Source organism: Manacus vitellinus, unplaced genomic scaffold (assembly GCF_001715985.3).
Source record: "Manacus vitellinus isolate BGI_N305 unplaced genomic scaffold, ASM171598v3 scaffold_16_pilon, whole genome shotgun sequence".
NCBI lineage: Eukaryota > Metazoa > Chordata > Aves > Passeriformes > Pipridae > Manacus > Manacus vitellinus.
The window spans coordinates 1,506,051-1,528,518 of record NW_021939189.1 but is presented as its reverse complement, the minus strand read 5'-3'; the positions used below and the strand labels follow the sequence as shown (position 1 = coordinate 1,528,518).

Genomic DNA, 22,468 nt, shown 5'->3' with positions numbered 1-22,468 from the left:
TCTTTTTTTAGGAATGCTGTGGAAGAAAGTTGTCCTTGTAGGATCAAATCTGAACGTGTCCATTACTGTCATTTGCTGGTCTCGTTGTAACCACATTTGTTACCTGTAATTGCACTTGGCAGCATTTCTGGTGCACCTAAAACTTGTCGGTCTAAAATGAAAAATCACTGTTCGGCCACAAAGTAAAATACAGCTCCTACAGAAAAGTAAATATATTTTTTGAAAGCTTGAGCAGAAGAGAAACCGGAGTGCATAAAAATTCTTTAATCCTGGAGATTTTGTGGGCTGAAGTGCTAAGCCAGAAATGCTTTGTGAGGCACAGACATTATTTATTAAATAGTGCCATTTCAGCATCAGTGGAGGAGTTGCAGAATAGGAGTATATGTGCCCAGAGGAGCCGATAATTCCAAAGGCAGGGAATGCTGGGGAGGCCCAGAGGAGAGAGGAGCTGGAGTTTGGTTTGCTGGGTTCTGGTAACTTCCCTCCTGTGGCCCTGGAGCCACAGGACCATGGCAGCTCCTTCTGCACGAGCGCTGCAGAACAGCAGGAGCTGTGGGGAGTGGGGAAATTTAACCCTTCCCAGACAGGGAGCCAGCACAGGAGAGGGAATAAAACCTGTTTGCACCCAGACCTGCTGGGAATTCCAAGCTTTGGTGCCCCACAGAGTTCCTCCAGGGATGTGTTGGTGACTCTCATCCGTCGTCCCGCGGGTTTGCTCTCCCTGAGCTGAGCAGAGATGCTGGAAATAAATCGTGTCCAGCAAACCCACAAAGATGGATAAGGCACCTTCCTCCTTTTTTTCTGTCCAGTTAGGAGGTTTACTGGGATAAATTCTGGCCCTGAAGGAGGAGGGAGGAGGAACGTGGAATTTTAGTTGGGGGCTTTGCCGTGTCCACCCTGAAGTTTTTAGGGCGAAAGCTGAATTTGCTGATTTTCCTGCTAGTAGGGAGGTTCTGGGCTTTCTCCTTCAGAAAGGATGTGAGAAATCTCAGCCTTCCAGTTGTTTTGAGAAAATATTTCGTTCTCAAGAAATTATATGTTGGGGGTAAGACCCCTGAAGGTGTGTAAGGCCTGGGATCTTCAGGTGTATATTGGCAGACCCCCAAATTTCGTTGACATGAGAATGTTCTGCAAAAAATCAGCAGCTCCCAGCTGTATCTGTTGAATGTGCTTCTTGAGTTTATCCATGTAAACCTTCAAGCTGGACAGAAAAAAATGGAGAAGTTGCCTTATCTGTGTTTATTTGTGTGTTTGCTGGACATTATTTATTTCCTGAGCTTCGGTGGCATCTCTGCCTCTGCTCTGCTTGGGCAGAGCAAACAGAGCAGGAGACCTTTCAAATAGTAGGTTTGAGGAGTAGGTGAGGATAGTGCTTGGATGTCTAATTCAAGCTCTTATTGCAAAGGTTCCAGAGGATTGGTTGGCTTCTGGACACACTTAGGTGGCTCACTCTTCCTTTGTTCAGAAAAAAAACCAAGATACAGACCCTAATGTTATTGCTGCCTTCAAAAGAGAGGGATTTGGGAGGGATTGCTCGGTATTCTCATTCTCAGGTCTTCATTTAGATAATGTGGCTTCCCCTGACTCCATGGAAGTCAATAAGGTTTATCCCAGAGCCTTGGCACTCTATAAATTAAATATTAGGGGCAGTGTTTGAAGTTTAAAGCCCTCCCTCCTCCTGCTGGCTCAGATTTTCTGCCGCTGTGCTTTTTCCTTTCTGCCTGAGCACCTTGCTGACAAGTGCTAATAACAAAATGCCAAGAGAGGGTCCAGTTGGAGTTACCACACATTAAACATTCTGAACTTGTCCTTTTGCTCATAGATTGTGCATAATTAATAATTAAACGGTTTCAGTTGTAATGGGTTGACCTCCTTGAACTGTTCATTACTCACAAGGCAAAGGCATCACTCAAACTTTTTTCCTCTTGCCCTTCCCCGGTCTCGCTCTGTGTGCACAGTTGGGCTGGTTTGGAGAAAGCAGAGGCTGATCTTGTCTTCTCCTGCAGCAGATCCCAGTTATGGAAATGTTGCTTGGATGCTTAGGGAAGCTTGGGAATAATGGTACATTGACCCTTACAACTGTTTGTGTCTTTGCTACCATTTTAGCACCATCCCCAGTATCGAGGACTTCATGATACTGGTCAAAAGATACAGCAGTTATTGAGAATGGAAGAACCATTTCCCAGTTAAAATTGAGTACCTCTGTTCTTCTCTCCCTTAAAATCTTGGGGTTTTACTTTCTGTCCCTCTTCGGTGTGATTTCATGGGGCAGGTGGGGAAAATAAGGCAGGTCATGAGGGTGCAGCTGGACATCCCCTGTGGTTACATCACATGTGACTGTATTGCTTGGTAGAGAAATGTAGCTTTACTTTATTTCCTTTTATTCCCATCTCTTTGAGTGTCAGACAACATCTGGGAAACCTCAGGATACAATATAGGATGTATTTGCAGATCCTGATACTTGAGCAACATGGTCTAGTGGGAGGTGTCCTCAAGATCCAGCCTTGACCTCCTTTGAACCTCCCAAAAGGCTTTCAAATTGAGTGTACCCCGTCTAAAATCCTTGGGATTAAAGCATCTTGTTTCCATACCGAGATCCAGTGGGTGTTCATGTCCACCCTTCCACCCACAATCTCTTCCTGAGCTCCCAAGAGCAAACCAACTGAGGCACGGCTGTGGCCAACAGGGCTCCAGTAGCCCAGCATGGGGTGGAAATACCTGCACTGAACAGAAAAAATGTGCCCCAGAAAAGGAGAAAAACAGGATTTATCATTTACTTTCATCCAGGTGAAATTTTGTCAGGCAGGAGCCCCTTGTCTCTGCCTGTGCTGCAGGACAGGAGCTGTGTGGTCCAGGGTTTTGTGCTGACGTTGGAGCTGCTTCTCCCCTTTGCCTGCGTGAGCCCATAGGGTTTGGATAACCAAAGCAGGATGCTGGTGGCTTCAGAGCAGCTCAGCAGCTTCTCCTCCCCTCTCATAATGAGGTTTCACTCGATTATGGGTCTGTCATCTCCTGTGAATGCAGAAATTATCACCTCCCAAATGAGTGTGAAGTGCCGGCTGCCCATCCCGATCCCCAGCACGGCCCAGCCAAGCTGGCAGCCCTGTCACGGGCATGTTTGCCTTGGAACCAGCTCCTCACTTGCATTTTACTTAAAATAACCAGCAGGGATGGATTGCTGGGCTGAGCCAGTTCCCCAGGGAACGGCCTCCCATGGGCTGTGATATGTGCCCGGAGTATTTCCCACCTCTCCTGCTTTGGGTCCATCCCGGTGGATTCAGGTGGGAGCCCAGAAAGGCTGAGCTGGGCAGGAGAAAAGGATGTGGTGGGGAGAGGCAAAGCCTGCTGGGCTCCACATGAGCAAGGCTGGCAATTTCTGTATTAATCTGGATAATTTAGTTCTTTGAAGTGGAGAAAGTTTAATTGCACTGCTGATTTCCTCGTGTTGCTTCCACTCTCCAGCACAAACCCTCCTCTTATTGCTGTCATTTATAAGTTTGGAAACAATAACCTCTCCTTCACCCTGTCTGAGTTCAAAGAGAATTTGGGCATGTTCTATCAAACAGCTCCCTGTATTTAATAGAAGTCTTTGAAAATTGTAAAGCAATTTTGGCTTCTCCTTTTCCTCCTCAGTTACTTTTGATTGAATTGTATTTTCCAGCAGTTTCCAATTGTTCGAATTGGAAACAAAGCCTTAATAAGAGTTCTAGTTAATTTTCTGTCTTGTAATTACCGATCTCATTTTTCTGATAATTGGCCACAGCAATTATATGTATATTTACTAATCACATAGGAGGCTCTGCAGTCGTGTCTATCTGCCACCATTGATAATGGCACACACATTGCAGAGGTGCTTTTATCATCTTCTTTTTTCCACTACATCAAAGCTATTTCCTCGCCTTCCCCATAATGAATACATGCATGCATTTGACACAGTTGTGTGCTAGAGAAATTGTTTGGCTCCCACCAAATGCTGCACGCTCCGAGTTTCTTGCCTGCAGCGCTGGAAGGTTGTATGTAATGATATATTGCTCATCCAAATGGCCAAAGCACTCCAAAGCACAGTGAGATTAAAATAAGTCATTCCTTTGTTAATTTAAATAGGTGCATGTATCATACTTTGCAGGGTACTTTGTGGAGGGATGTCAGGGAGGGAAAAAGACGCCGAAAGGTATTTTTAATAGCAAATGAGAATAGATGAGAATGGAGTCATTTGCAGCTGCGTGTTTTATGTGGCTCTCTTGTTCCAACTGTAGGTCTAATGAGATGACACTGTTAAAGTACTCTGCAGTGTAATTTCATTACATCCTGAGCTGTTACACTATAAACACAGTGGAGCTCTCTGTCATTCTTGGAAAAACTCCTAAATTCGTAAAGCCCTTCTTTGCAAATGGTGCTGTTGTTTGTTCCCTGTTTGGAAGCCTTTTTTTTTTTTTTCCCCTCTCTCTTATGCTCTTAATTCTCTTTTTTTTTTTTTTTCTCTTTCCTGAATACTGGCTGGTTGTTTTCTACCGCTAGCCTGGTAAATTTTTTTGCTTTTAAAAATTCTTTTGCCTTTTCAATCCTGCCCAGACAGCATATGAGGACAGGTTCTAAAATGAATAAGTGTAAATAAACATGAGTGTAAATAAATAGCGAATGCAGGGAAAGAAACAAAGGTCAACACAAGAATAATTTCACAGCTCTTTGTTAATTACAAGACCATTTGTGTGTTACTTAAATAATCATTAATTTCTCATTTACACTTTCCCTACCTTCCTTTTTACCCTGTGGCTATCATTGTCCTTTTTTCACCTCCCCTCAGTGTCTTTCCACATGTTTTTACCCATTGTGTAATACTCATTAGTTGAAATTCAGTGTTTTATAACACGTTTCTCCGAAGAATTTGTACCTTCCTCCCTCAAATTCTCGGTGTGAAGCGGGGGCTTTGCAGTTATTATTCCTCGGGGTGGGTTTTTTTTGTGGGTTTGTGTTTTGTGGTGGTTTTTTTTTGGTTTGTTGTCGCTGTTTTACCGCTCTCCTAAAAAAAAAAAAAAAAAAAACAAACACAAAAAACCAACAAAAATTCTCTTTTTTTTGCCTGGTGCCTGCGCTCCTTGTTCCGCTGCAATGCCAGGAATCGCCGGTCCTTCCAGCCGGGGAGTTCTCGGAGCCATTTGTACACTTCATCACTCAATGGTGAGCTCAGTTTGCAAACATGCCATGCCCTGGATGTAAATGATACATGTCATTAACTCCACAGCTCCCCGAGACCTTATGGCTTTCCTTGCATCCTTTCCCAGAGAACAGGGACTTGGGGGCCTTGGGCAGATGGGGCAGCAAAGCTGAGCAAACTGTTTAAATTATGTAAACGTTATTTACACAAAGGGTCGTAAAAGTACTTACAAGGGGGTTATTTTTTTATTTTTTTCCTTTTTTTTTTTTAATCCCTGTTTTAATAAACCCTGCCCTGAACGTGGGGGCTGAGACTCCCAAGAATTCATCGAGGTGGGGGGAAAGACTCAGCAAAAACTCGTGTATAATATCATCAGTCAGTGCTTTTAGAAATATTTCTTGTAAAATTGCCTCGATATTTAAGAAGGCAAGAGGCCTTGATGAATTCATTGGCTTCTCAGTAAGTAATTTTTACTGAGAGTCGTGGTTTAAAACACACCACTGGGTATATTTTCTGTCCTTAAAACTGAATAGTTCATTGAAAACCTTTTAAATTAAAGGAGAATTGGGGAGAGGAGGAGGTTGTAGAATAAAGAATACGGTTCTTGAGTGACTAGAGGATACAAATCCTGAGGGTAAGACATCCAAAAGAAGCAAAGTGAAGGGAAAAAATCCCTTTTTAGCCTTTACACTGCCCTGAAAAGAAAATAAATAAAGGGCAGGCATTTATGTACAGCTGAGAAATAAGCTTGAATTTTGTAAAAAATGGGATGTGTTTGAGGGAGAAGGGTCTTTTCTGTGACTGTGCACAGCCAGGGCTGGATGCTCAGCTGTGCTAAATGAGATGGAGCCATCCCGGTGTGTGGGAGAGGGAATCCTGCCCCAGGGATGTGTCCTGCTCCAGGGATGTGTCCTCCTCCAAGCCCCACACAGAGCTATGGGTTGGGCTCTGCACATTTGGGGGTTTCTACCATATTTTGGGGCCGCTGCAGCGAGAGTGACCCGATAACTCTGAATTTGGACTGGATAATACAGGAGATAGTACCTGTCAGGCCTGTAACAAATCCAGGCACAAAAAGCAGTCTGATGATCGGTTAATTAAAGGAACTAAATAATTAAAGTTTGTGTAAGAGAGGCCTCAGTTTTCAATAGTTTCAGCTTACAGAGGCCGGGGCTGTTCGGAGGGTTCTGCTGCACAACCGCTGCGTGTGGAGCTCCACGTTTGGATCCTCCCCCCCAAAAATTGATGACAGGCCTTTTAAAAAAAAAAAAAAAAAAAATTGAGGCAGAGGGAGGGATAACCTGTGTTAAAATTTCCACAGATGTCAACCTGAAGCATAACTGATGGTGGTTAATAGCCTTGTTTCCCCCGGGGACGCAGCTACTTTGGACTGTCAGATTAAACTGCTACCTCAGACAGCTTGTGGTACTTGATTATTTGAGGGGCTTGTAGTTATTTGGAAGGTAAATTGTGTCCTTAATATCTCCAATTTACAGCACAAATCACCCAGTATTTTCTATATGATGTTATATTAGCTGTGCTTTGCAGTGGGAGGAATTGCTGCTTACAAAAAGCAAATAATATGAAAGTGTATATTATTTAAGCAATCAGTTGCTAATAACCATGAGGGATGTCAAGTGAGCAGCATCCCAGACTTTATGCCAGTTATGCCATAAACCCTGGCTGCTTGGATTCAATCCAATTAGTCAGTAGGCAGCTCCTGATGGTCACCTCTGTGCCACGTTATTGTGTTCCTCCATGCAGCTCAGCACAGCCTTCAGGAGCTAATTGCACCTGTTGCATGGAAAACTAGGACTGTTTGGATGAGAAACATGATCTTATAAACAGGTTAATGCTGGGTAATGAACTATCACCCTGCAGGGTGATGGAAATAAATGGGAAAAAATGAAGGTAGAAACCCCAGGGTGTTGTTGTTTGCTCCCGAAGCTGTTGAGTTGAAGTGGTGGAGTTGAGTCTCCCACCTGTTTGGATAATTCTTTGTGTCATAATCCCCAGAAAAATGGGAATCAGCTCTCCCTGTGCCTTCTGAGCTGACTGGATTTCAGTGATCTCTGTATTTATACACTTTTCATGGTTACAAACATCCTCCATCCCACAAGGGAAGGCTGGGAGGGAGGGAAAAATCCATATATATTTTGACCAGTCTTCCATCAGCACCTGATAACATTTAAAAATACCTTGAATTTCACTCTGTGATAAAAGAGATATAAAAGATAACTCAATATTTAAACATGTAGAATAAATGAACAGTTGCTTTTATTTTATATTTATTGTGTTGTATGACACAGCATGAAGAAGCAGCCAAAGGAAAGACCAGCACCTGAAGATTTAATGGTAAGTGAAAACTCAATTTTCACTTCAATCTGTGAATACTTTTTATTCATTTGTATAGAAGTGTGTCCATTTTTTTCCCTGCATTTTTCAGTATGTACAGATTTAAATCTAAACTCTTTCTGGCTTGTGCAGCAGTTCCATATTTACAGAGGGCACCCAAACCAAAGGTGGAATTTTGATTCCACTGAAGCTGTTGGGTATTTTGCTGTTCACTTGTGATTTGGGGAGCTCACAGAGAACTTTCACAGCCAGTATCAAGTTTCAATCAAAACCATTTTGATGCTTAATACCCTTTTTTTTCCCCTCAGTTTGTATGTCCAGGGATTAGAGCTTAATGTAGGTCACTCTTTGTCAGCACTTGCCATCTTAACCTTTCAAAATGTGAAGAAAACAGAGGATATGGTCAAAATAGTGTTATTTTAATTAAATGCAGGAGCTGCTGTTTTCACTTAGATTCATGGAAAATGAAATTATATTGGCTGCAGAAGATTGAGTTAATATTTGGCTGTGCTCTGTCCATGGGAGGGTTCTCAGTGTTGGAATCTGAGCTCAGAGACCACTTTTTTTTCTGCTGGTAATTGTCATTTTTTCAGGGACGCAATAACAGGCTACCTGCTCTCAAGCTGGTCCCTTGTGGCTGTGCATTTAGTGCTGTTTTGACTGTTTTTAAGCAGCTAGGAAAACACCATATCAAGCAATTACTACAAATATTTACAGCAATTTATATTGTAGCTAAGAGTCATAATCCCCTCTGACTCACATCGAATATCTTTGATTTTTAAATGTCATTACTTTTCTTCGTGTGCTGCTTCCTGTAACTTGGAGCCTTATGGAAAATCATCATATTTTCTGGGGATGAAGTATCTAGGAATAATTTTAGCACAGGAATAACTTGAATGTAGGAGTAGTTCTAATGGATTTTAACAAGATAAAGACACTTGTGCATCCTCTCATTTTGTGCTTCCACACTGGGAGCTGCAAGTAGAATAAACAAGTGTTTCTGTTGCAGCTATTCTCTAGTTAAAGGCTAATCTCTGAAGATGCCCTGGGGCAGGTATCTCACAATCCTAGTCTCAGCTGAGATCCTGGTTAGGGAAGTATTTAACTGTGAATCTAATTTTAAGGATATTAACTTCACCAGATCCACATTTGCAGTCAGGTACCTACTTAAAACACCTCGGTAAAATGAGGCTTCAGGTTACTCAGAGCCCCTCCACTTTGGGGTGGTGCCTCCTACCAAGGGCTCACCCACCCTGCCTGATTTTTGTCTTTTTTTTTTTTTTTTTTTTATTAACTTCTGATGGTTGGGAAAATTCTTGCAGTTAGTCACATCTGAGAAAACTTGGAGCAGGTTCTGGAGATGTAGACACATTTACCTCGTGCACTATTCTGCCATGGCTGGGTGGCTCAGCTATTAAAACAATGGAATGGGGGTTCATAAAAACCTCTATCTGTTTGTAAATGCACGTTTGGGTGATGCAATAGGCCTGCCACTTATAAATAAAACATCTGCAGATCCACAGACCCCCATAAGTATATATGTATGTTTGGAAGCAATAACACCACTCCAGGGTGTAGAGCCATAAAAACGAGGCCAAAGGGTGAGTGCCTGCAGTACCAGGGAAGTGCACAGATTTATCTTTACAACTACATGCCCTGGAGTGTGCTAGTCCCCCTTTTAAGGAGGTGTTTTGTAAAATAATTTCGAAATTCCAGCAGCTCTAGAAGGGAAAAAAAAAAAAAGAAAATAATAAAAATAAGCGTTTCTACTTTTTAAACAAAATCTTTTGTTTAATGCATTTCCCCCCCTTGTTCTGCTTGCTATTCAGTGATAAAGGAACTTGTAACAACAAATAGTAAAATAGGAGGGAAAGTGCTGCTGAAATAAAGCAGTGACCCAGTCCTTGCCTGCAAGACCCTCATCACTGCCCTAAATTCCCTTCTCTATCTTCAGGGGCTCCCAGCATCCTGTGCTTTCCATACCACTCTCACTGTTAGCTCAGGACTTGCTCACCAGTCCAACCATTTATGTTCTTGCCCTTCCCCAGTCTTTTTTTATTTATAAAACTCACATGCATATGTACTTTAGCATGTTATGCCTGTAACACACAGATAAACACAGTATATCTGTATGTACATGGGTGTGTATAAATTAATTTATATACATCCACTTAAATTTAAAATGTAATAATTTACGTATTGATTCATAATCAGGGCCACATAATTAATAAACAGGGCCAGAAGAAAAGCTGTTAAATATCACAAAATCATTTAGTTTGGAAAAGACCTCCCAAGACTGACCCATCACCCCCTTATCACCCAGACCAGAGCAGTGAGTGCCACATCCAGTCATTCCTTGAACACAAACATCCTCTGAATTCTAGAATTTCTCACCACAGGATCCTTCTAATTTCTTGTCATCCATCCCTGAAGCCTCCATGTGGTTCTGGTGGATGGATGCAGTGAACAGAGTGATGTAAATACTGGAGGATATATGGAGTGGGTAGAGTGATGCAGATACTGCCAGTGAAATCCTGGATCTTCAAGGTCAGCTTATCACTGACTTAAATTAGGGTAGGATTCCCCCTTGTTCATTGAATTTTGGGTTTGTTTTTTTTTATTTAAAAGCAATGTACCAGCAAGGACAAAAGATATAACCCATAACCATCGTGAGCTCCAACCAAAGCTGCCTCCCCTACGGACTCCAACCATCCTGGAAGTCACTATTTTGTGACCAGTTTGGTATAATTAAAGACTGAAAGCAAAATGAAGGGAGCAGAGCATCAATCTTTTTCTACTCTCCTGATGATCAGGGAATTGTTAAATGCATTTTTGAAGAGCTACCTGACAATACCTGGAGTGCCAGAGTGGCAACTCCACCGGAGCCACGAGGTGGCACAGGGATGGATTTACCCTCTCTGGCTTAGAAGTCCTTTTCTTACAAAAGTCACAATTTTGTCAGAAAATAGGGCCAAAGCTGAGCCTGTGTGAAATTCCTGCATAAAGGAATCCACGTGCAGGATGAACACCAGGTTTCCATAAGAGCTGGCCCAGATTGGGTTCCTGTATTGATTTATTTTACTATTTATTTATTCACTCACTGGCCTTTCTTCCATGTACTCATCCCCAAAACAAGATACCATGGAGTTTTCTCTGTATATACATAATCAACTCATTGTTTCAAAGTATTTCAAATTAACAGACTTGTTCCACAGGAGTGAAAAAAAAAATAATTCAGCAAGTAATGAGAGATTTGTCCATCCAGGGAAAGGAACAGTCTTTAGAATTTACCAGTGGTTGTTCTAATCCTACTCTAAACTTAGTCTAAGGTGCTGCTCTTTTATCCCCAGTTTGTTCCCTCTTTAGAGAAGGCCATAGAGTCAATTAAATTGAATATATTGCTGTATTAGCACAGGGAAGGCTGCACAACATCTTTGCATGTTCCTCTCTCTTCTCTCCCTCTCCCCTTCCAAGATGAAAATCTCAACAATTCTTCTGTATAAAGATATTTTTTTCACCGTGAGCTTCCATTTTTTTTTGTGTGTGTAAAACATGGAGTTTTCTGGCATCCCAGGCCTGGCTTGCAGAGAAATGTGTATATTTAGCAGTGGAGATGTGGCAGCCTGGGTGAGGTTTAAACTCCAGGCTGGCATCCAGGGGCTGAGCTGGCTCAGGAGCTGGGATGTGACTTTATTTACGGTATTTTCCCGAAGCTTTCCATTCTAAGCTCTATTTAATGGAATCTATGCATAGTAAGTAATCAGGTCAGAGAGAAGCAACATCCCCTGTTTGAGATCAATCGCTGGCTAATACTTTATCTAGGCCACTTTATTATCTCATGCTGATTCCATTCCCATTCTCCTCCTCCTTTGTAGCGTGCACTTCAGCTGTGGTAAAAGTACGGATCACATACATATTAAAAACATATACCCATTCTATCTGTATGTAAATGTGGGAGGCACAGCTGGATATTGCAGGAGTTTGATTTACTAATAGTTATTATCTGTTCTAGCTGTTCAGAGGCAAAGAGAGTTGCAGAAAACAAGCTAGCGCAGAAATTGCCTTTATGATATCACTGCCCTGCTTTGGTAATTGTTTAAAATCTCTTCTTTAGCTGGAAGCTTGGCCTTTTCCTTGGCAGATTGGACATGATTTTCAGAATTGGGGAAGTCTCTTGGTGAGGTTGGTTTTTTTGTTGTTGTTGTCAGTGCAGCATTGAACTCTATCGTGCTGCATCTGGCTATTTAAAAGACAAGAAATTGTGTTTGAAGTACCAAAAGTCAGGGATGTGGCACTTATTCCATTCTGCTTTCCCAGTCTTTAGGATGCTGCTTGGATTTCTCAAGGAAAGATTGGGCTGAGAAAGGCAAAGCTGTAGGCCAAGGATGCAGTCACCTCCTGCACTTGATTACTTTTGCACAGATCTAATAATTTTTGTTCAAGTCTCCGAATTTTAAACACAACTATGAGCTTTTCTCCTTTTTTTTTTTTAAATTTAAATTACTGGTGCTTTTTTTGTCAGTGTTGTGTTCATTTAGAAGGTTGTGTTATAAATTGTACATCATCTGTGTCAAAACCTGCTGGAAAACCTTTTTTAAGTGTTATTATTTTAATGCCTAATGCAATTTGATATTTTCCATTCCTGTGCATCCAGAAATCCCTCTCTCCATTCCAGGAATGGCTTTAGACCAGGCACCCTGATCTTATTAGCTGTAATGGGAGCTTTTTCACATAAATAGTTTGTGTATTTAAATGTGTTAAGATACGTGTCAAGATGTTACAGGTTCTCAAAAATGGGTTCTGCCTCTCTGTTCCTCCATCTCAAACAAGTGCAGGAAATTAAAAAAGTAGCTGTATTTTAAATTGCTATATTTTAAGTAGGTATATTTTAATTAGTTGTGTTCTGGAGGGTCTGGGCAGTAGCACTTCTCACCAGGTAGGGACCATTCACAGGTCCATGTGTGGACCTGTGATGAATGGCTCTGTTTGCAAACATTTAAGGCTCTCCTTTGTCACAAGGATCCCAGTTATTCATTCCATGACAAGGAGAAATTCTGACAGACACCAAACACATGCCAGATGTGAAGGAAAGGGTTCTCTCCTGATTTCCCAAGGCAAAAAAGTACAGAGCCAAGTTTTAGCTGTTGTAAATATAGAATCATTTAGGTTGGAAAAGGCTTTTGAGATCATAGAGTTCAGCCATTAAATGTATATGATAAATATTAAACTGTGTCTTCAGTCTATCAGTTCAGACATACAGTGGACAAGGAGTTCTGGATCAGATCCTGGATTCTTTGGAGGCAATATCAAAATTTATATTGACTCCATTGATGCAAGGATTTCACACCAGGGCTCAGGATGCTCCTGTCACTGTGTGTTCATTATTTTCCTTGCTCAAGGGACCTTAAGAGAAAAATATATGAATTCTTTCAGGTGGCAGCGTTGCTCGAGCTGTTCCCCACTGAGCTGAAATTGGGAAAGGTGTGTCAGGGATCCTTCCCCCTTTATCTTTCAAAAAAAAGGGGTTAAAAAACCATCTCTATCCTTAGGGGTATGAGTTCTTTGTCACTTGAGAAATCAGCTCTTGAAATGGAGAGATACATCCTATCAGTGTCACTAAATCCAGCAATTACAGAAGACTAAGATGGTGACAAGGTTAAGTGGGAGTGGTGGGGTTTGAAGGTGTTGTCTCCTTTCCCTGCCTTCTGCACCCCCCCTGCTCGTGGGATCACCAAATTTTTACAGCAAACATGAACAGCTGACTTTCTAACGTGCCCTAAAGCTGCACGGTGTTCTGGCACTTCCCAGTGAAATGTGGACAGGAATAACTTGGGTTGGCTCGAAGAAGTGTCGAAAATCTGAGGAAATTGGACAAAAACAAACTGGCAACAGCTTAGAGTGATACAGTTAATATTTTTGGTTGCTCGAGTCTCCTGGGCTTTGCAGTTTAATTTGAGCAAATGTTTCATTTGGCACTTCTGGTGGTTCCCTAGTTCTCCAGGCACAGGGACAAATATTTACATCTCACTCATTTTGGTAGCAGAATTGCAAATCTTTCAATTACTGTGTGTTGAGAAGTTGTGCCTTTGCCTTGTTGATGTTTTTATGTCAGCTGTCTTCCCTACGTATTTATTTAAAAATATATATATAAATAAATCCGTTAACAGTTCCAAACTAAGAGCCATATCTTTAATTCCCAGCATATTGTCCTTTCTATTCACTCCAAATTCGTCAAAGAATTTGCTCTAAGAGGCAACTGTTGAAATCTAGGTAGGATTTGTATAATGAAATTGGTATTTTAAATGTATTCAGACCCTCTGCATAGATTAAAAAGGCTGGTGCTTGTGCAGTACCAGCTACTTGTGGGTCTCTAGTCCGATTAGCACCTCAGGACACTCCTGCAGTATTAAATAAGAGTAATAATTGCCTATGAATAAGCGGAGTATAAAGCAGGAGATAGAGATATGGCTTCTTAGTGACCTGTGTGCATTATGCCTCAAATCCCTTAATCAGATTTGTGCCGCTTGATTCCTCCATCCGCAGAAATTCAGCTGGAGGATCAGGGCCTAGAGTAGTAAAAAATCAATTAATACGACTTTCTAATTTGTGCGGTTGACAAAAAGAAAACCCCCGCATATAAATAGGGGACATTTTTCTCCTTGAGAGGGCCGCGCTGGAAGATTCTTTTTAATTGGATTTTCATTGTGATTGACAGCGTTTGATTATGACAGTAACTTTATTTGGCCGGACTGTTGGAGCCGGCCTCATTCAGGGTGGATATTTTTTTTTTTTGCTTCCCATCAAAGCTCCTTTTTCTCCCTGGAATTCCCACCGGAGCCTCGGTGCCTGTGAAAGAGCCTTTTAGCACCTTTGTTGCCGCCATCCCTGGTGACGATTGGGCCCAGCTGGTCGCGGGGTCGGAAAATGCGCCTCTCACAAAGAGCTCGGCATCTCCCTCCTCTCAATAATTTTAAGAGCCCCAGAAACCTGTTGAGGATTAGAAGTAGCTTTAGATGTGAAATGAGTGTTAAGTATTAGTAATCGGGAGATTAGGGCCCCGGGGACAACGGGAGATAAACAACCGCAATTAAGGCAAATCTGCCAGAGTAAACAAAATTGAGCAGAAACAGATGCCCTCGCCATTTTGGGGGATTGATTGGAGGGCACCGAGGAATCGATTTTTGTCTTGTTTACACTTCCAAACCCCTGTGATAAACTGGGAGGCTAAATATTTCATAGCGCCTGATTTTAGTTAATTTTTCTCGGCGCCTCACGGTGACCAGGCCCGGGCTTGCTCAGCCTTCACAGGGAGCAGCTAATTGCCTATGAAGGGCCCCTGTGTTTAAATGGGCTTGACAGGAATTTAAATTTTGTTTCAATCAACCTCTCTGCGCTCACAGCCTGCTCCAGTTTCTAATTTTTAAATTAAACACGATTATTTTTTTTCCCCCCTCTATTTTTTTTTTTTTTTCCAAAGCTGCGGCCTCCCCTCCGGAGCCGGCTGCTCGCGCTCCCACCCCGGGAATGCGCGGGTTTATCCAGCCCCTAATTCCAAAACACAGCGAGCGGCAGCCGTGGAAAAGTTCATTGTCCCATAAATGTGCATCTGCCTGCTCAGATTTAATGGGAAAGGCTGGGGTAAACACTCTGCTGGTGTAAATCGGGACTAGGGAGAGACGAGTTTCCACCAGGAAAAGGATCCCGGTTGTGTTAAAATCCAGCTCCGAGAATGGAAATGGTGTTCGTGGCCTCGGTCATTTTTTCAGTGACCTTGGGAGAGATTCAAAGAAATTTTTTTATTTTTTTTCCCCCCCAAGCCAACTAGTGGTGATGTATTTTGCCTTCTCTGTGTTTTCAGCGCGTTCATTCCGATGTCGGGTCGTACCTGAGCTTCCTTCACTCCTCAGACGAGGGGACTTGGCAGCACGTTCATCTTGATCATTTAATGCTTTATTTAGTCCCTTTACCAAACCTGGCAAACACAGGGATGGTGTTTTGCACAGGGATGGTGCCACAGAATGCAGGATGATTGTACAGGTACTTTCAAAAACAACTTGTTCATTTGCAGAAACTTTGTCACAAAACCACTAACAAAGTATGGGCTGTTTCATTCTCCCTTTTTTGCTTCCAGCCACGTAATTTTCTGGGGTTTCTTGCTTTTGTTAATTGTTGTTATATGTGTGTGTGTGTGTACGCACACAGCGTTTTCTACTCCAAGCTTTGGGTGAAAAACATTTAGGAGATTGTTTCAGTTTACTTCAGCTTAGTAATTTGCTTTGTAATTATTTTTTCCTGTCAGGAGAAATCAGTGTCTCAAAACTTGGAGAAAACAACTGTTTTCTTGCCCAGTCCAGGGGAACATTTAGTCCCTATTTGAAGGAAATACTGTACCAGCTTTTAATTTTTGCTATATCAGCTTTTAATTCCTGATGAGCTCTGGTGTTTTTGAGACTATTCCTGTGCTCTCATGAGCTGAGGACACTTCTGCAGGTGCATCTCCATCAGCATTAGAGTTCAGGTCGGGTGTGCCTTTCTGGTGTGAATCCCTTGCTTTCTCAGAGCCCCCACACTTTCACTCTCATCACAGACAGGCCTCGAAGCTCATGAATTGAATGGATTTCAAATGAAACCACACCAGAAGATGTGCTCCAGGCACACACCTAATGACATCCAGCTACTAATGGGCGCTGGGCCCACAGACCAGACCAGGGCTGGTCCAAAGTGAAACCTCTTCCATCCCTGAAACGTTGCACCAACCATTTCCCTCAGCAGATCTGCTCCCGCTGTCAACAGCTTGCTAATGTTGACATACTCCATCAGCCTTGGGCCACTCTCCCGATTCCTCTTCTCCAGCTCTTCTTAACCTCAGCAGCACTTGCAGAAGTAAAGCTCCAATTATATTTTGGTTGCTTTAGGTTTTTTTTTAAGAGTCATAAGAGAACGAAGTACCTTTGCTGGGAGTTGGCTCGTTTTCCTTCGCTGAGCACCACGAGGAGTGCCAAGGACGGTTATCGATTCAACAGCAAATATCAAAAGCGAAACTGCTGTGGAAAGAATGATCTGCAGATGGGCAAATAGACTCCTCTGTGCCACAGCCAAACCCAGAAGTGTGTAGGAAATTTAAGACTGGTATAAAACAGGAAGGGAACAAATAGCAGACCCATCCATGGATGCACCCGTGGGGTCTTGCAGTAAGAGGGGGTTGAAGTCAGGTCCGTGCTGTGGAGTGGAGCTGTTCTGATTCCTCCTGATCGGAGCTGGAAAATTCCCTCTTGGCTCTTTGGTGATGAGTTGCCAGCTGGACACACCAGTCAAAGTGCACATGGGATCTCTTAGGTCAGTTTTTGGGGCCACCAGCCATCCAAAACTTCAGAAGAAGGTTGGAAAAAAGGACTTGAATCATAATAGAAGGATTTTTATTGCTGTTTAAAAATGTGAGTTCATGGAGACAGCTGCTCTTCAGTTTAAGGGGTTGAGGTTTAAGTTAAGCTGTTCTTCCTCTTGGTCCATCCATTAGGCCTGGGGACTCTTGTCATTCAAAGACAAATTCTGTGAGTTGCAGGAGAGTTTTGGTGCCTCAACAAAACTAAATGAGCTGAAAATCCCTTGCAGTTAACTTCAGCATATAAAAAGGAAAAGTGCTTCAGTAAAAGTTAATCTACAAATAGATAAATAATAAGGAAAAAAAACCCTGCAAAAAGAATCCTTCTCAAAAAAACCCCAAAAAGATAAACAGGGACTATAACTCCCAGGCTTCAGTGCTTGGTTGTGTTATCCATTTATCTTTGTTTGATATGTTTTGTGTCATCTTTTCACTATCTTGCATATCATCAGAGGGATAAAATCATTACTGTGCTAATCTAGGTAGCCATAGTTCTAAGGCTGACCTAGGCTAATCTGCCTTTGCAATTTCAAGAACTATGTTTGACTCCTCTGAAAGTAACCTTAAATTGTAGTCTTGTAAGAATTCCAGAGCTGTATCCTTCACTCCTTCTCCTAATGAGGTTATGACCAAATGCTCATTATAATTGCTTTAGACTCCTTTTAATTTTCGAGCTTATTAATCATAAGAAGAGTTATTTAAAATTGCATAAATTAATCTTAGATTAAAAGCCCATCAAAGCCTCGAAACAATTAAGAATAAGTAGGATTTCCCTGGGGCAGCAAGTTTTATTTTAATAGTGTAGTCAGGTGGATATCAGAACATTGAAGTATGGTAGTGATTAATGTATGCAAAATTTAAATGAGAGTTTTTAAATGGCAAATCTAAATCACATATTGACCTAACTGTAGGCTTTAACTGCATTGTCTGTCATATATTTAAACTGTTTAGTAATCAACAGTTTAATTACAGTGTGTGTTAGGGAGGCCAACAAACAAAACTCCCCACGTCCCGACGTTCCGCGTGGAGGTGTTCAGCAGGCTGGGCTCTGCTCTTGGCTGTGAGGAGTGAGGAGAGAGCAGGAACTCCAAGGAGATTGGTGATACTTAATTTTCCTCATGGATGTGTTCTTGTTCCTGCGTCGTCTCCAGAAAACACCAGCTGGACATGGCCAGGTTGGAGAGGGCTCGGTCTAGTGGAAGGTGTCCCTCCCCCTGGAACTGGATGAGCTTTAAAGTTCCTTCCAGCTCAGACCATTCCAAGGTTCTGTGATGCAACTTTCTGGCCCTCTTTGCCACCTTCACCATTCTCTGGACACATCAGTCCTCTCTGCTCCCCAGGCTGGCAGGAGCTGCAGGTGATGTCCTTGTGAGGGGGGGAAATTCTGTGAAAACTTTAAATTCTGAGTGCTTTTTCTTCTGACCCTGGGTGTCCCTGTGCCCTCAGCCCTCCTGTGCCACCCAGAGCTTTGCAGCTCCCACAGACCTGTCAAAGCACCACTGGAAAAGCTTCAGGGTAACCTGATAGTGGCCTTCCAGAGCCTGCAGGGAGCCTGCAAGAAAGATGGAGAGGCACTATTTACAAGGACCTGGAGTGACAGGATGAGGGGGAATGGCTTCAAACTGTCAGAGGGTAGGTTTAGATCAGATATTAGGAAGGAATTCTTCCCTGTGAGGGTGGTGAGTCCCTGGCACAGGTTGCCCAGAGAAGCTGTGGCTGCCCCATCCCTGGGAGTGTCCAAGGCCAGGTTGGACGGGGCTCGGAGCAACCTGGGCTAGTGGAAAGTGTCCCTGGCCATGGCAGGAGGTAGAATGGATGAACTTTAAGGTCCCTTCCAACCCAGGCCATTCCATGATTCTGTGATCCGTGCTTTTGGCCCCTGCTGTGGGGGGTTTCACTCCAGCAGCAGGCTGAGAACAGGCCCTGGGGATGCTGAGTCCTCCCCACGCACAGTGAGAGGCAGTCCTTGCCCTCAATAGTCGCTGTTCTGAGGACAGGAACCAGGAGACAGAACTGGGCCAGTAAACACTCAGTCCCAGATCAAACACAGCCCTGCAAGTACCTAGAAAAGCAGCTATTTTAGGGTTAAACCTGCAATGCCATCGCTGCAGGTGCCACAAGGAAGAGACAAGGAGGCTTCAGCTGACCTTGCTGCAGCTTTGGGACGCAGGGGACACGCTTTCTAGACACACTGAGCCTCCCAGGCCCTGCTGTTTCAAGCACTTCAGGTGCTCACACTTTTCTTTACAGGGTAAAAAAAAAGCCATCCTAAAACTGCAAAGGAAAAACAGGAGCTGGAGCAGCCAGATCACACTTAAAGAGTGTCTTGCAGGGTCCTTTCACCCCCGGGTGTGCTGTGGTGTCTCCGTGGATTAATGGGTGTTCACCCTTCAGATTTTTTGCCCCACTCAAGGCTTAGGAGCTGCCTGGAGCATCCCCTGAGGATGCTCTGACGCCTTCTGTGCCTGTGAATTAACAATGTTTTGGGAGTATTGGCCTGAGGATTCCTCGCTGCTATTCCTGGCTGTGGGAGCCGAAGTCGGCCGCGTGGAGAGCGAGCTCAGATAATTAGAACAGCATTTAGTGTGGCTTGTCCTTGGAGGCAGGAGCTCTAGATGTGAAATCCTCCTCCTCTTCTGGAGGCTGGGGTAGAGTGATGAAATCCTACACGTGCTGAGGTCACTGGAGAGGGACATGGGGTCAGTTCAGGGTTGTTTGGTTACTCAGCACTTCCCAAGTATCCTGGGAAGCTGTTTCAGCTCCAGAGCTGAGGTTGGTGTTTGTCCTGTTGGAGGTTTGACTTCTCTTTCCCGTTAAACATGTGAATGGACAAGAATTTCCCCCCAAGTACGTGCCCTCAGTAATTACAAGAGCTATAAACAGCGTGGACACCTCGGTAGCAGTGGGAGAACTGATTGGGATGGTCACTGGGATGTGCTGTTGGTCAGCCAAGGTGGAATTTTTTGGGATTGTAGGGCTTGTGCTCCTTCTGCCAGCTCGAGGTGAGCTGCCAGCCAGGCCTTCCTGATGTCACATTTACGCTGTGGCTTTCCTTTGAACAGAACACCTGCAGTGGGGGCAGGCAGGGAACATCCCACCTGATCCAGGAGCATGAGGAATGTCATGGTTTGGTCATGTTTCCTGCTTAGTTAGTGCTGGCAGGGCTGGAGTTCTGAGGGGGGAGTGACCGGGTGGGAATGGGTGCAGAGGCAAACACGGGTCCCACGGGTCCAACGGGGCTGTGCAGGGCTGGGTCAGAGGATGTTCTTCCTGCTGCCAGGGAGGCCTTACCAGTGTCACTGGGGATTAGGGAATGGGAGCAGGTTTCCAGTTTTCATTGTTTTCCAAATAGGTTCCATGTTTATGCAGGAGAAGCTCAGTGTTGCTGCACCACAGAGACACTCAGTGCAGCGAAGCAGCCACGTTCCATTTCTAATATCACCAAATAAACTGCTGCATTTTCCTCAGCCTCCCCCCTTTAAAAAATGGCATCAGAATTGCATGTTAAGCAGCCAGTGAGCTTCCCTTAGAGCAGCCTGTAGCCAGCAGTAATATTTATTTTCTCTATTTGTTTTAAGCCTGTGAAGACTGTGGTTTCCTCCACACTGTCCTGATGGAGCCCTGACCAGCGAGCGTGCAATGCCCCCAGCCCTAATGTGCCATTAATGATAGGTTAATGTACAGTATAATGTTTTTTGGACTATGGGTTCATTACACTTCTGAGTGCAAGGTCCTTCTGCAGAGCGCCCAAGGTCCCATTGCATTATATCATGCAATAAAAATACCCTTTTCATATCACAGGCTAATAAACTGTATTTGAAATGCTGTCTGAGGGCACTGCCGTTGTCTTGATAGGCTGGGGCTGCAACAGTTGGGATCTTCCTGTTGGGGTTTTTGTCAGGCTGGATTCAAGTTTTTAAAGGGAATGCATGATTTGTCTGTGCTGCTTTGTGATAAATGGAGCTGCTCAGGCTGGAGGGGTTCCTCTAAAAGAAAATGTTAGAAGGGTGGTACCAGTGCAACCAATGCAATGCTGCTTCTTTCCCAACGTTCCTTGCATAAGGATGAGGTATTTTCTTGTTATTTCTAATTTTCTGCTCTCCCCAGTCAACCTCTCACTGCCCCAGGGAAAAAAATACAAGGAGATGGTGTTGTGGGTTAGGTCTGGATGCACTCTCAGAAAAAAAGAGCAGTATCCCTGACCACCATTTGGGATTCAAGTTCCTGTCCATTCCTCATCCCTCTCACATTGTGGGCCCCAGGAAGCACCACCCTGTCATTTTTGCAGATTTACAAGGAAATTGGTGGCTGCCTGGCATTTCATACACTTTGTCACCATTCCAGGTTGGTATCTGCCTATTTTGTGGACCTTTAAACCAGCCTTCCCAACAAAACCTCACTTCTTTTGTGCCTGGAAAGTGCTCTGAAATCCCAAGAGTGTTGCTTAAGGGATGTTATTTATGCTCTGCCTGTCCTTTGGCAACGTTCAGGAGCCTCAGTGTTGGTCTAAACATCCTTGGTGCTTTCCAAGCACACACGTTTTATGGCCAGTGGCAGAGCAACCTGTTCATGGGAGAGATTCTCCTGGATTCTTCCCTGGATTTGTGTATCAGAGGCAGTTTAAGCTGTTACATGTGCATTAGACTGAAGAGCTGAAAGGATTCAGGTAGCTCAGGTTTGGACCTTGTATTAGGACTGTGTCCCAGGGGGAATTTCATCTCCCTGGGACAATTCATCCATCTGGACAATTCCCATCCTTGGTGCTGGGAAATGCCCATGGATCTGCAGTCCTGCCAAGGCTGCCATGGAAAGTCTGTTGCTATAAACCCTGGGTGGGTTTTTAACAGAAACAAAGATTTCTCAGGGCAGAGGAGAAGGCCATGAGAGCAAATTGCTGAATTTTAAGGGTAGGTAAAATTATGGAACTTTTACCCTTGAATAATGGCAATTTAATTGACTGGGCTAAATGATTGATGGTTGGTGAGCAATGAGTTTGAATTCCCAGGGCTGTGTGTTCAGGGGGGCACTGCCCTTTTAATTTCATGTCAGATATTTAAATCATTTACATCACCCTGGGAGAGGAGCTCCCCTTTAAAGAGTTAACCTGTCTGGGGGGACACTGCAGCTTGAGCCACGTACCCTTTATCAAGAGAACCAGATGAGACAAGTTCATTTAAAAAGCCTGGTTTGTCATTGTTTATCTAATTTTCGGGGTTGACACACAAAATTAGGCTGGCTGACACTCACTCCAGGGCTATCCCTGGCCCTGTCCTGCCTGACCTTTCCAGCTCCAAGCTGATGTGCTGCAGGAATCTCAGTGCATCCCAAAGCCCAGGGTGAGGCAAACCAGTACCTGCCCAGTAAGGGAAACCACTTCAGATAGGTCCAGACTGAGACCTGTTTGTGGAGACTGAGCTTTTCAGTCTCGTGGCAGCTGGAATACATTTCCTTTTGTTGACTCTTTTAGTAGCATTTTCAGAATGAAAACTCCTGAGAAAAATTACAAGGGTTGAAAATTGCGATCTAATATAATTTGTGTCTCCCGGTCCTGATGTTCTGGGTCACCCAACACTGAA

At 43.6% G+C, this 22,468-nt stretch overlaps 1 protein-coding gene across 1 annotated transcript in view; it reads left to right on the top strand.

Annotated features, from left to right (window-relative positions):
* MAP2K5 (mitogen-activated protein kinase kinase 5) overlaps window positions 1-22,468 on the top strand; it is a 122,136-nt gene that overhangs the window by 95,638 nt on the left and 4,030 nt on the right. The window contains exons 19-20 of the mRNA XM_029958772.1: window positions 5,117-5,178; window positions 7,465-7,510. Coding sequence (XP_029814632.1) covers window positions 5,117-5,178; window positions 7,465-7,510 — 108 coding nt within the window. The remainder of the gene's footprint in view (window positions 1-5,116; window positions 5,179-7,464; window positions 7,511-22,468) is intronic.